General features: G+C 39.8%; 1 protein-coding gene and 1 pseudogene across 1 annotated transcript; both read left to right on the top strand.

The window, feature by feature from the left end:
* LOC119526891 overlaps window positions 1–13,597 on the top strand; it is a 75,677-nt pseudogene that overhangs the window by 7,111 nt on the left and 54,969 nt on the right.
* LOC119526889 (protein lin-28 homolog B-like) lies at window positions 5,343–6,642 on the top strand. The gene is given in 3 exon segments (XM_037826404.1): window positions 5,343–5,903; window positions 5,905–5,954; window positions 6,498–6,642. Coding segments are annotated over 3 exon segments (756 nt in total).

The raw sequence follows: 13,597 nt of genomic DNA, 5'->3' as shown, positions 1-13,597 counted from the left end.
CTCTCCTCATGCATGGCCTCCAGGTGACTCTCTAGTGACAGCCTATGGGTGAACAGGAGTGGGAAATCCAGCCCTAGTATTTAACTGTCTAGCCTTAGCCCAGCGGTTCTAAAAGTTGCCTCTACTCTGGGCTTAAACAATTTTGTACTTAATTACACAGTAGGTTTCTGTTTCCTGTTCTCTGTGTACTCCCCCACACAGGAGCGTGTCTCTTCCCAAAGTACCTTCTTTTGCTGGACCAGTGTCTTCTACATCCCTGGGTGAGCACAGTAACTGCTCATGATAAACTTGTCCCATTGGTTTAATGTTATTGCATCTTTACTTTCCGAACTTATTTTATGGTGTTCCCAACCAAACTACTTCCTATCTGTAAAAACAGATCAAGAAATTTGCACAAATCAAGTACAAGGATATTCATGGCAACCTTATTCTAAATAGCTTCTAACTGGGAATAATCTTAATTATCTATCAACAGTAAAATGGAAAAGGTGTGGTATAGTCTTACAACTGAGCGCTATACAGCAGTAAAAATGAATAAACCACTGCTGCATGCAGTAACATTACTACATCACACAAACAAAATATTGGGCAAAAGAAGGCAGACGCAAAAGAGTGCATAATATAAGGTTCTATTTATATAAAGTTAAAAGCAGACAAAATTAATCTAAGGTATTGAGAAGTTAGGATGGTTTTATCATTAGGGAGGAAGGAGGAAGTAATGATTAGGAAAATACCTTGGGCTTCTGAGATGCTGATAATATTCTATTTCTTAACCTGGGTGGTGGATACATATGTGTGTTCACTATGTGATTCATTCTTTGCTCTGTTACTTAAGCACTTTTCTGTATGTGTGTAGACTTCAAAGTCTTTTAAACATTCTGACAAAGTCTTTTAAACATTAATTAGAATAGTGAAGTGGTGGAGGTGGAGTCTAGTTGCGTTGAGAAGGAATTGAGAAATCATTGGGTAGTGAGGAAGTAGAGTTAGCAAGTATGTAGTATGTAAGAAATGTAGGTAACAATAGGAAAACGGAAATTGGTCCATAGGAAGAGATTTGTGTTTAAAGTGGTGGGTGAAGATGGGAAAGACTAGAACATAGATTTGGGCATAGGGATAGGAACCTGTAGAGGAAGAGATTGAAAGTGCAAGAAAGAAAGTGGCAGATGGAACAGTTTGAGAGAAGGGGAGAAGGCAGTAGTAGTCTGGGGCTTAGGTAGAAGTTTGGCTTTAATTGGGAAAAGAGAACTTTGAGGGAAAAAAGAAAAGAGGTGAGAATGGGTGTAAATGTTGACACCACGGTTTTGTAGATGAGGAAGTAGGAATTTAATGGTACTACAAAGAGGCCTTAGTTTCTGCTAAGAGAAAAGGGTTTCCCCCCTTTTCTTCTGATAGGTACCATCTCCCATTCTATCCCTCGGGTAATTCCCCCAGAGTCTGGCTATGGAGTGGATGAAAAGGACCCCCTTTTTTAAAAGGTCTTGAAAGAAAACAGATGAATAAGTTTCATTCCAGGAGGCAACATGGTAACAGAATGAGCTTGGGCACATGAGACAGACAAACCTTGACTTGAACTGCCCGCTGCCTCTCAGTTTCCGTGCAGCCTTGGATTCGGCATTTACCTGAGTCTCTCTCCAGACATAATAACATCACACTGCAGGGTAGTTGTGGGGATTAGAAAGAATATATTTATAATCTAAATGTCCAAACTTCATAATCTGCTTTAATGCTCAAATTACTGTAGACTCAGCTCTATCTCTTCTAATTGTGGAAAGCACTGTCTGCTATGAGGCTCCTGTTTCCAGGTATTTCTGAGAGACCCTCAAATATTCTTACATGTGTACCAGACCAATTCTGGTAGTTGCTTACCATCAGCGTCAGTCATAGGGATCCAGGCTATGACTTTCTTCTTCTGCAGTTACGCCATTTGTCTCAAGACAGGCTGCTACTGCTTTCCCCTTTGCCATTTTGCCCACCTTGGGTGTTGACTCTCTTCAATTCCATTCAGTGATAGCTGAAGTCAGAGAATAAAATTTAAGACTTTGTTGACGGCTGTGGGAAGAAGGATATTACAAAAAAAGAGAACTTAAAGTTCTCAAAGTCCTTTGAGTCTGCATAGGGGTCCCCTCTTGGGTACTTTTCTGCCCACGCTTTGATCTGCCCCCATGTTGCAGGGGTCAGCTGACCTGACTCCAGCGAGGACTCCCTTGAGTCCTCTCCATGAGGCTCAGAGAAGCAGCAGCTCCTCTTCAGCCCAATCTAAAACCTATCTGCTGTGTCCTCATTTCCTGCCTTAGTAGTCATATACTCCATAATGATCGACAATTGCAATGTTTATTAAATTCAGAGGGAAACTTGCCCCATCCACAAGATGTGATCTTGTCCTTTAGTACAAAGACACAAGGACTACAACAACAAACCCAAAGAATGGGCCCATAAATATGGAATAGCATGACCAATAATCTAATACAATTCCTTTTCATAGCTTGAGATGAACAGAAGCTTAAACCTGTCTGTCCTCCAAGTCATCTTGGAGTCTTGGCTTCTGATCTTCTGTGAGAAACTATTTGAACAATAGCCCATGCATCTCTCAGGTAGAAGCGATGATATCCAGGATTAGAAAAGAACATCTGAATATTGGAAACAAAGATGAACTTTTATGTTATCACAAAGAGCTCCTTGGAACCAAAGTTCTCAAAACTCTTTCTTCTAGAGGAGGGTTGGTTCTCTATATTTCCACTGGGCTAGCCTTCCTTGAATGAAGTGCCTGTGAGATCTGTCCTTTGTTTATTCTCTGGCTTTACCTTGTGCCTCTTGACTTCCTTATAACAATCTTCTTTCCATCCTTCCAGAGTACCAAGATCTTTTCAAAACCAGGACTTTTGCATATGCTGATTCCTCTGCTTGGAACGCTCTTCCTCCCACTCTTTACTCTGCTAACTTCTATTCATTCTTTATATCTTGTTTAAAAGACTGTCCTAAGAGAAGACTTTCTTGACCTTCCACCTAAATCAGGTCCTTCTATTTTAACTTGGAGGTGACTGCCCTTGGAGTTTCCTGAGTCTCCTTGGCCATCTACTTAATAGGAACAGATAGGTATCATTTATTCAGCACTTTCTATGTATCAGGTACTATGCTAAGTGTTTTATGATCATTATTTAAGATCAGCATTATCAATAATCCTTTAAATTAAGTATTACTATCCCTGCTTTATAGTTGAAGAAACAGTCTCAGAGATGTTAAGAACCTTGCCCAAGGTCACACAGCAGATAAGCAATGAAGCCTGGATTCAAAACTAAGGCCCTGCTCTAAAGCATTGTACTCTAGTATTAGAGTATTTACGTCTAATTCAACACAGATGGAAAACTCATCTCCCAGTTACTGGGTCATGCCGATGAGTCCACTTGTTATGGAATTTTCCATGAAGCTAAGAAGTAGTCTGTGCTGGTTTGTATGTATTATGTTCCCCAAAATGCCATGTTCTTTAATACAGTCTTGTGGGGGCAGATGTATTAGTGTTGATTAGGTTGGAATCTTTGGATTAGGTTGTTTCCATGGAGATTGTGACCTACCAAACTGTTTGTAATACCTTTGATTAGATTATTTCCATGGAGGTGTGGCCCTGACTATTCAGGGTGGGTCTTGATTAGTTTACTGGAGCCCTATAAGAGCTCAGACAGAAGGAGCTCAGTGCTGCAGCTGAGAGAGACATTTTGGAGATGGCTGTTGAAAGCAGACTTTTGCTGACACTTTGGAGATACTAGCCCAGAGTTTGCCCCGAGAAGCTGATGCAGAGACATTTTGGTGAACACCATTTTGAAACACCTGAGAGCAAGCAGACACCAGCCACATGCCTTCCATGCTAACAGAGGTTTTCCAGATGCTAACAGCCTTTCTCTAGTGAAGATATACTCATGTTTATGCCTTGGTTTGGACATTTTCATGGCCTTTATACTGTAAATTTGTAACCAAATAAACCCCCTTTATAAAAGCCAACCCGTTTCTGGTATTTTGCATAACAGTGCGTTAGCAAGCCAGTCCATTACTCAAACCTTCAATGATGTCCTCAAACAGATTATCTCATGTGACTACAGCCAGGCCAGTCTGCTCACTGCTCCCAATGTCCTACCCATTTTGCCTTCTACACTTTGTCCTATACTGAGGAATTTCCCAAAGTGAGGCAGCAGAGGCTCAACATAGTAGGTGTCAGAAATATAAAGGAACCCCTGGAGATCAGGCAGACATTTAAGTCTTGCCTCAGTGCTGGGAAGAGGGGGCCTCAGGGAAGAAAAGGATGAGCAGACCACCAATAAAGGGAGAAAGAAGGGGCCACAAGATCATGCAGTTTGTCAAAGATCCATAGACATTTCTACCTACAAGTAGAAATTTCCAACGTCTGATTTTCTCCAACACTTCAGACTACTGAGAGGGAAAATTTATCAATCTAACAGACAAAATTTTTCCAAGTCTTATAAATCAAACAGATTAGACTTCTAAATGTGGTAACCAGACAAAGCATAACCAAAATAGCATTCCCTGAATAAAAAATTTATAGGAAGTATTAATCCTTATTAATTTCTTTATTATCTCTCTGTTTGTACAATTTCCTAGAGCAACACATTTTTATCATCCAACTAAGGAAAACTTTAAAAACTATATAAGTCCCACGACTATAGTAACTGAAGTTTCAGAATCAGGGTGTGGTCTGAGACTCTGGACAGGGACACAAAACCTGAGTATTAATTCCAAGTTCATTCTAGATGAGCCAAAAATTAATAAACTGAACCCCTCTTATAGTAATAAGACTTTTCAATCCACATCCTTTCTAGCAATTGTAGTACATCCTCTATCACTCTTTGATTTTTGAAGAGTAAACTTTTATAACATTTTTATGAGGATGTCTTCTACAAGAATTTTAGTTCACTAATGTTAATCAAAATTCTTGTCTTCGTATCTGAATTGCAATGTCATCTCTTTATTGCCTGCTTGGATTCTGCATCCCCTTTGAACTTCTGCATTTTGTTGGTCCCATTTACCAACACACCATGGCCATTCACTGACAGAAAGAACCTGGAATTCTAGAATGTCAAGTCAGAGGGACAGAAATGGGGACATGGGTATGCTCCATACCTTCCCTGCCAGGTGGCTAGAAGTTCTGCTGGCATGGTGGTGGTTTAGTTGTCTTGGCTGCTGAAGCCAATACCATGCAAAGGATTGGCTTACACAATGAAAATTTATTGGCTCACTGTTTTGAAGCTAGGAGAAGTTCACAATCAAAGTGTCATCAAGGGAAAAGGGGAAAGTTTTCATCTCATGGGTTTGGAGTAGAGGGCCTGTGGGGCAACATGGCCGAAGGCGGGGCGAGCAAAGATGGTGGTGAAGAGCCCGGGAAGCGGCCAGAGCCGGCAGAGGAGGAATCCCAGGTTTTGCATGGAACTGGCCACTGTAAGTGGTTCAACGTGCGAATGGGATTCGGATTCCTCTCCATGATAAACCGAGAGGGAAGTCCCTTGGATATTCCAGTCGATGTATTTGTACACCAAAGCAAATTGTTTATGGAAGGATTTAGAAGCCTAAAAGAAGGAGAACCAGTGGAATTCACGTTTAAGAAATCTTCCAAAGGCCTTAAATCAATACGGGTAACAGGACCCGGTGGGAGCCCCTGCTTAGGAAGCGAAAGAAGACCCAAAGGGAAGACACTGCAAAAAAGAAAACCAAAGGGAAATAGGTGCTATAACTGTGGTGGCCTTGATCATCATGCTAAAGAATGCAGTCTACCTCCTCAGCCAAAGAAGTGCCATTACTGTCAGAGCATCACGCACATGGTGGTGAACTGCCCGCATAAAACTATTGCACAGCCGCCCGCCAGCTCTCAGGGAAGACAGCAAGCAGAATCACGGCCATGTATGTACTTCAACTCTGCCTAGAGAAGTCGGGGGAGGCCATGGCTCTACATCACCACTGTAAGAAAGGAATAAGTTTCGTTTTCACATAGAGACAGCATGGAATAAGGGAAATGGAGGCAAAACCAGTTTAAACAAGCCCCAGACAAAGAGAAGAGAGAATCTGCCTGCTCCTTATATAGAAAAGTAACCATAGTTACTGGAATGTAAAGAGATACGAGGTAATATCAGAGGCAGGAACTCACAGCAAAAAAAATAAAAATTTGGGGGGGATAGGCTGATCAGTTCAAAATCTCAATAATGAGCTAGTTGGCTCTCTAGGATTGGCTGTACAAATTAAAATCTCAAAGATGAATTAGTTAGTGTTCTCGGATAGGCTGTAACCTCTGTAGTACCCAGTCAATGGGGAAACAGGGGAGGGACTTGCGAATTAGGAGTAGGAGATTTAAAGATTGCCATTCTCTTCCTCTGGCGCGCCAGCCTTCCTTCCATGTGTTTGGCTGGACGCCGTATCTTGCAAAATCGTAAATAAATTCTTTTCTCCTCCAGAACCGAGAGAGCGTTTATTCTCTTACAGGTACCGCTTTATTTCCGACAACCACCATTTTCTTAGGAGGCACAGTCAGAGATAGCAGAACAGCTGGGCAGGTCACTTCAAGAAAATTCCTCCACGAAGTCATCTGCAGCACCAGAGGAACAAAGCATAAAGGGGCCTTCGGTTCAAAAAATGAAGAAGACTTAACACTTCTTAATGTATCGTTTTCTTTACCCAGTTGGGAAGTCTACCTCATGCAAATACAGGGGAACAGTATTTTGCAAACAGCAGCTGACCTGGAATTTTAACTATTGTTGAGGAACTGTGAATATTTTTAAACAGACAAATCACTCTAAGCAAATTAATTTGAGCAGGGTGCCGTGTTTTATGTTACTCAGAGAATGAGACACTGTGTGTATCTATATGTGTATGTATGAGAGGGAGAGAGCCTGAGTTTGTGTGTGTGTGTGTGAGGATTTTATATTTAGGAATGTAGACATATATATAAAGGTTTGTCTTTATATATGTGTATATATGGAAATAAGCACACACCATCCCTTAAATAATTGGACATCCCCAAGAAATGAATATGCAAGTGAAGAATTTTGAGTGGTTTAAAAAATAACCCCTGAAAATTTTCTTGAAATAACCACTTCTTTTTTATTACATAAACATAAGAACATGACTGTTAACTTTTGTGGGAACCAAAGGCTACTTCAGATCTCAGAGCTGCCAATCATATGGTACCAAAGGTTTTTAAGACATCCAATTTTCCCAAGTTTGGGTGGGATTGCCTTTTTTTTTTTTTTTAAATCTGTAGCGTGGCTTTTTTATTCCTGTTTGAAGGCAGTACCTTAATTTCAAATGCCTCTGACTGCCATAAGCTTTTGATTCTGTAACACATAAATCCAGAAAAGACAATGAATGTGTAATTTCTGTGCTGATATCTCAGTGTTTTAAATTAATATGTTTTGATTGTAAATTAGCTGCCAGAGTGGGGAGGGTAATGTATAAATGAAGTGACTTGATTGTTTTATACCGATTCATTGTTGTCTTCTACATGTTGTGAGGTTTTTAAGTGGCAACAGCAGCTTCCTGGGACAAGTCAATCTTTTTAACCATTGCATACCACAAGGACCCTCCTTGTTTACTACTGAAGACCTTGGAGGAAAACTCCATTTGTCTGGTATATTTTTTTGATGGCTGTTTTTATTCTCCTGAAGATTTATCTAACTTCTTTTTAAAACAAACAAAAATAGTACAGAAAGGAATAAAATAAGGAGTTTAGAATGAAAATCAAGTGGATGCCCAGAATTACGTGATACATATAACCTGTGAATGACATTAAAAAGTGCAGTTCTTGGTGGTGGACAACTGGAGTAATGAAGTCTGGGGCAGAGGTATCAAAGCCTCTTCTACCAGACAGCTGGAAATATTTTATATAATAAAATTGATCCTCCAGAAGTTACCTTCATTACCTATGTTAAAGTAACCTGTATGGTGGATTCAGGATGAATATTCTTTGCTGAAGATGGATAATCTCACATCAGCCCTCAGTTATTTCAATAAACTGGCTCAAGACCAGTCACAGTATTGGTTCCTTTAGGTTTCAGAAAGGAAAAAAAAATTATTTTAGTGTCATCCTGGTTCTAGATGTTAGGGGCCAATTTATGAAACATCTCCATGAAGGTATCAATTAATTATGCTTAACGTTGGCAATAAATGTAGTTTGTATGAGCCTCTAGGTATAAGCTCAGATAATCAGAAAAGGAAAATCACATGACTCAAGTGAGACATATTCTTCTGAGCAGTGTGCTCCCTCCTGTACTTGTCTTACCATGGGAAGCTTGTATAGTTGCTGCTGCTTCAGCAAGTTACACATAAGGAGAAAATGCCTCTGGCTGGGACGCCAGTCTATGACAGTGTTTGTGAGTATCCCCATGGTATATGCTGAAATATCAGTTTTCTGTAATGCAAAGCTTACCTTTGACAATATTGAATGTGATATAGCTGTAGAGAAATAGTTCCTTGCCTTACGTGAGGATTGTAAGCTTATTTAAATTATGTAGACAAATCAAAGTGGCAAAGCAGGCTAACAGTAAAAATGTAAAACATAATAACTCACTTTGAAAATTCAAACCAAAGTTTCTCGACCTTATGGACTTAAGAATTGGACATTCCCTGTTTACATATAAAAAGTTCAGAGCTGAGATCACTGTAAAAAGAAAAAAAACAAAAAACAAACAAACAAAAAAAAAAACACTTTAAGAACTATAGATCTTATGGGTGCAATTTGAAATCATTTTAAACTTCATATCAGACTGAACTACTAAGAGCACATACCAAACCTATCTTATGGTCAAAAGTTAGGGTTTATCTGTTATATGAGAATATTATCACTATTATTTAACATGTGCAGGACAAAGAACTTTGCTCAGGGAAAATACCATATAATGTTGTTTCTTTACAGAATAGTCTACAGTCCTGCTTTCTCAAAACAACCCAAATAATGTAGACCTTTATATGGGTATTATGTACTGATACTAGTAACTGCCTCTGAGTTTGACATAGATCAAAATTCCTGAATAGATATCAAATACCCTTTTTTTTATTTCATGTGAAAAGAACTCTAAGGCAGAATTCCTGAACTTGCATATGTGAATATCACTGATGTGAACATAGTGTTCATTTACATGGGTGAAATTTTATTCTGTTTACAGCAAAAGGCTACCTCATAGTTGATGCATAGCACACCTTTATGCTCCTCCAGCCTTTCAGGTGGCTGATAATTCTCCGGTACAGAACCTTATTATCTATAGATAGCAATTCACAGCTGCATGTTTCTGACAAACACTTGTGAATAATGAAGCGTCTCATTTTAGTTAGTGAAGTCTCCAAGCTTTTCCTTAAAGTTATCATGTACTTAGTTTGAAGAATTATGGGCACTCTTCAACTTAAGCAAAACAGAGCACAGAAACAATATTGGAAATAGCTGCTTTGCCCAGATATGGGGGAGCAGAAGGGGTTAGCAGAAGGGGAGAGATTGGTGTGTCTTCCTGCTGGGCAAACAGTATAAAAGATGCCAGTCTCACTCATTTAACTGCTCGTCTGTGCTGCCTTGAAGCCAAGCATATGGCAGCATTATTGCCCCAGGCAGGTCACTAACTAGCACTGGCTTGCCAAGGAGTGAAGGTGCAATGCCATTCCTATCTGCTAAGGTGAAGGGTCTGGGTCAAGCATTAATTTGCAGAGGTTACTAAAGGGTCTGTGAAATAGTTGTCCCTTGACCTCACCACCATGTCAAATGGAGTACTTTGGGTTGGTTGCCTTCTAACACAAAGAAGATTACTCAGAAAGATGAACTGCCAGTATCTTAGCCCTGAGAGCTATTCATTTGCTACATGGCAGATAAAAGTGGAAGCATTTTTATACTTTTGCATTTCTAGTCTTCACTAGAAGACTTCGGATGTCTTTTTACAATGGAAAGATTTAGTAAGATTTTTGCCTGCTTATAACTTGGATGTTTAGTGTGCAATGTAGGGAAAATGATCAAGAAACGTCATATATTACTAGCATTGATCCACCTCCAAATCTAGGATATTTCCATTGCCAGTGGGGTTTTTTTTTTTTTTTTTTTCTTTCATATTCTGGCTCAGTTTTAATTTTGCACCAGTTACTGTTAGTTGTATTTAGTTTGTGAATAGAAATCCATTAGTGTTAATAGACTTTGAAACATTCACTGTAAGATGGACATGGGAAATCTCATCAAGTCTTAAAGTTAATTTAAATTAATTTATCTGTTTTCTCAAAGAAATGTTTATCATAAAACATATATGTGTATTTCCCCCTTTGGTTATAAAATTTGGGAAGTATGTACAAGTGCAGCTGCACTGACTTTCATTTCTAGATGTCTTAATGAGATTTATTTTAGAGAAGACCAAGGTTTTTAAAGCATCAAATTCTGTCTTAAATAAATGCCAGCCTCTTTAAGATGTGGTGGTTGTGTGACCTGCATCATAGTTGTTAGATTACTGTGAGTGGTTGACCTCTGATATGTGTTTAAATTTTACATTTGGAATGAAGCTGCAAGTGATGGTAAAATGCTATGCTACGAGAAAGTATGATGATATTTAATACATCTGTGGCTTAACACTTGTCAGAGTTACCAGCTTGAAAATGATGGTGTTGACTACCTCTTGAATTACTTATATCTATCAACCCCTGGCACCCACCACCAAGCTGGCTTTAACTAGTGTGTTTTGCTTTTTGGTATTAACAACTCTAACTATACTAGAGACTAAAGTGAACACTGATTTCTATATGTCTTTAATAAGGTGTTTACATAGTGTTTTTAAATTATCTGGTGTAGTATTTAGATTACTTCACGGTCCATTTTGACTTGTCTATGTTTACAAGTGAAAATTAAAAACACTTGAATTGTATGTTTTTCAAAGACAAAAAGGAGGAGATGTTTGGAATGGCATTTCACTTGTGTGCAGTCATCTTTGTGGACTAAAGCGCTGTTTTTGCCTTTCTGCAGACCATGGATTTTATATTCTCACTTCATGCCTAATATCTTTTTTCTGTCAATTATGGATATTCTGAGGTTTAAAAAATTACTTTGATTAAAAATAAAACATATAACATTGGCATTTATGATGGGTTTTGGAGATTCTTCATGATTTATGTAATTGTTAAATTAAATGAATGGATACAAAGCTATTTGGTAATATTTACACCAATCTGAGCAAAAATAAAATGATTTTAACATAAAAAAAAATAGTGTCTTCAAGGTGATGCTTTCTCCCAGAAGACTGTGGCATTCTGGGACTGGCTGCCGGTGACCCTTGACCCTTGGGTTTTCTGTCACTTGGCAATGTACACGGCAGCCTCTCCTAGCTTCTCTATTCTGTTGACTTCCAGCTTCTGGCTGTTTCCCTGTGACTTTCTCTCTTTCTCTATGACCTTCCCTATAGTCCTTCAGGAATAGGATTATGAATCATCTTTATCCAGCTGGGAAACACCTTAATTGAAGTAACCTCATTGAGAGGTCCTGTTTACAGTGGATTCATACCCACAGGAATGGATTAAGTTTAATAACATGTTTTTCTTGGGTACGTAGCTCCAAACCACCACCCACAGTCCCAGCAACAGAAAAATCACCAGCCTGAGAACTTAGAGCCTGCCAATTGATGAGGAAACACAGCTGGGGAGTGAAGTCTCATCATAACATGGCTTAGGTAGTGGCTGTCAGGACCAGAACCCAGGAGTGGCTCCATCCAAGCACCTGCCTTCAGCCCGAGGGATAACTGTCCTCTTTATTTATTTTTTCCTGCCTTTTTTCACTTAATGGGCAGAGACAACCAAGGGCAGTGTGCTCCTAGCATCATTCCAGATACACAAGAGATCAGTAAATACTTGTGGATTGGCTGATTTATGCTTCCCACCCCCAGCTGTCCACATTCACCCTGAAAACAAAGCCCAAGAAGATGTAGCACCCATTTCTCCACAATTCCCTCCTCTCCCCTCACCCCTGCCCAACCCAGGAAGGAGCTTTGCTAACCAACTTTGCCAGAAAGGCTGTCTGCTAAGTGGCCACACAGTGCAGGGGAAGCCAAGGAAATGACGAAAGCCTTTGAATGAGAAGGACATGAAGAAAGGGGGAGGTCACAGTGAGCATGAAGGGAAGAGAGACGGGTGGTTGGGTGGAGAGGCCAGGCATGGTAAGCATCATCTTTACAATAAGGGCTGCCCATGTGGCTTTCAGGGGCTGCTCTTTTCCTCCTCTTTTGGCTCCTACAGAGAATATTGTTCCATGTTTTGTCTCATGTCTTATTTTAAGAGATGGATGCACTTATTTAAGGAGATGGTGTGTGTATGTTCATGGGTGCCCACGGTACCTAAATGTCGATTTGTTATGTGTTCTAAATTAATACCTGGTCTGCAAATGAATTCTGCACAGTAGAACCACTCAAACTCAGTTCCTTAGGTGGCTTGCACTCTTGGAATTACATGCCAACTTGGGGATAAGGGGCAGCCTGGGCCTCAGGTAGATGCTCTTATCAGACCAAGCAAGTGAATATGAGCAAACGAATGTGTGGACAGAGGGCTGTGTTGGTTTTGAGGAATGTACTGGTTTAGATGTATTATGTCCTTCAAAGCACCATGTTCTTTAGTGCAGTCTTGTGGGGACAGACACATTAGTGTTGAATAGGTTGGAATCCTTTGATTGTTTCCATGGAGATGTGACTCAATCAACTGTGGGCAAGAACTTTGATTGGATAATTTCCATGGAGGTGTTACTCCATCCATTCAGGGTGGGTCTTAATTGAATCACTGGAGTCCTATAAAATTGTTCATAGACAGAAGGAGGTGTTGCAGCCAAGAGAGAGACTTCAAAGAATGCACGGGAGCTGAGAGTGGAGCTGGAACACAACCTGGGATCAGCAGACGCCAGTCACATGTCTTCCCAGCTAACAGAGGTTTTCCAGATGCCATTGGCCTTCCTTCAGGCCTTCATTTGGACATTTTCGTGACCTTCAGACTGTAACTTTGTAATCAAATAAACCCCCTATATAAAAGCCAATCCATTTCTGGTAATTTACGTAACAGCAGTATTAGCAAACCAGAACAATTAGTATCTGAAACTTGTGTTAGGTGATGCAGAAGACATTCACTCTAAAACAAATGCAAGTAAACAGTGGGTTGGATCATGCTAAAAGAAGTTTAATATTACTCTGTTACAAAACGTCTCCAGCCAGAAATGAGCAATGAAGTAAGAAGTTGTTGAGAAGCAATAAAATTTTTTTGTTGTTGTCCTTTGTTGGAGTAAAATTCTAAAACATTTGTCAATATTGTTTTGATTGCTCTTAACCTTATTACCAGATAACAATAAATGATGTGGGGTTGTGTTTTTATTTAAAACAAAAACACAAACAAACCTTTGACTTTTCTAAGTGCCCAAAAGGGCTGCAGCCCACCTCATCATTTCCGCACGTCAATGTCTGCCTTTATGCCTTATGCTAACAAATCATCATGCAGCTGTCATTTACCGAGTGTCTCCTGGGTATCAGGCAGGCTGCTGAGTGCTGGAGATTGAACTACCCAAACCTGAATCTGGATCCAGGAAGATACCATCTCAGCCTTCTGAGGAGTTTGCATA

Source organism: Choloepus didactylus, chromosome 2, assembly GCF_015220235.1.
Source record: "Choloepus didactylus isolate mChoDid1 chromosome 2, mChoDid1.pri, whole genome shotgun sequence".
NCBI classification, from domain to species: domain Eukaryota; kingdom Metazoa; phylum Chordata; class Mammalia; order Pilosa; family Megalonychidae; genus Choloepus; species Choloepus didactylus.
Note: the sequence above shows the minus strand (reverse complement) of the source record. Positions and strands in the feature narration are given on the sequence as shown.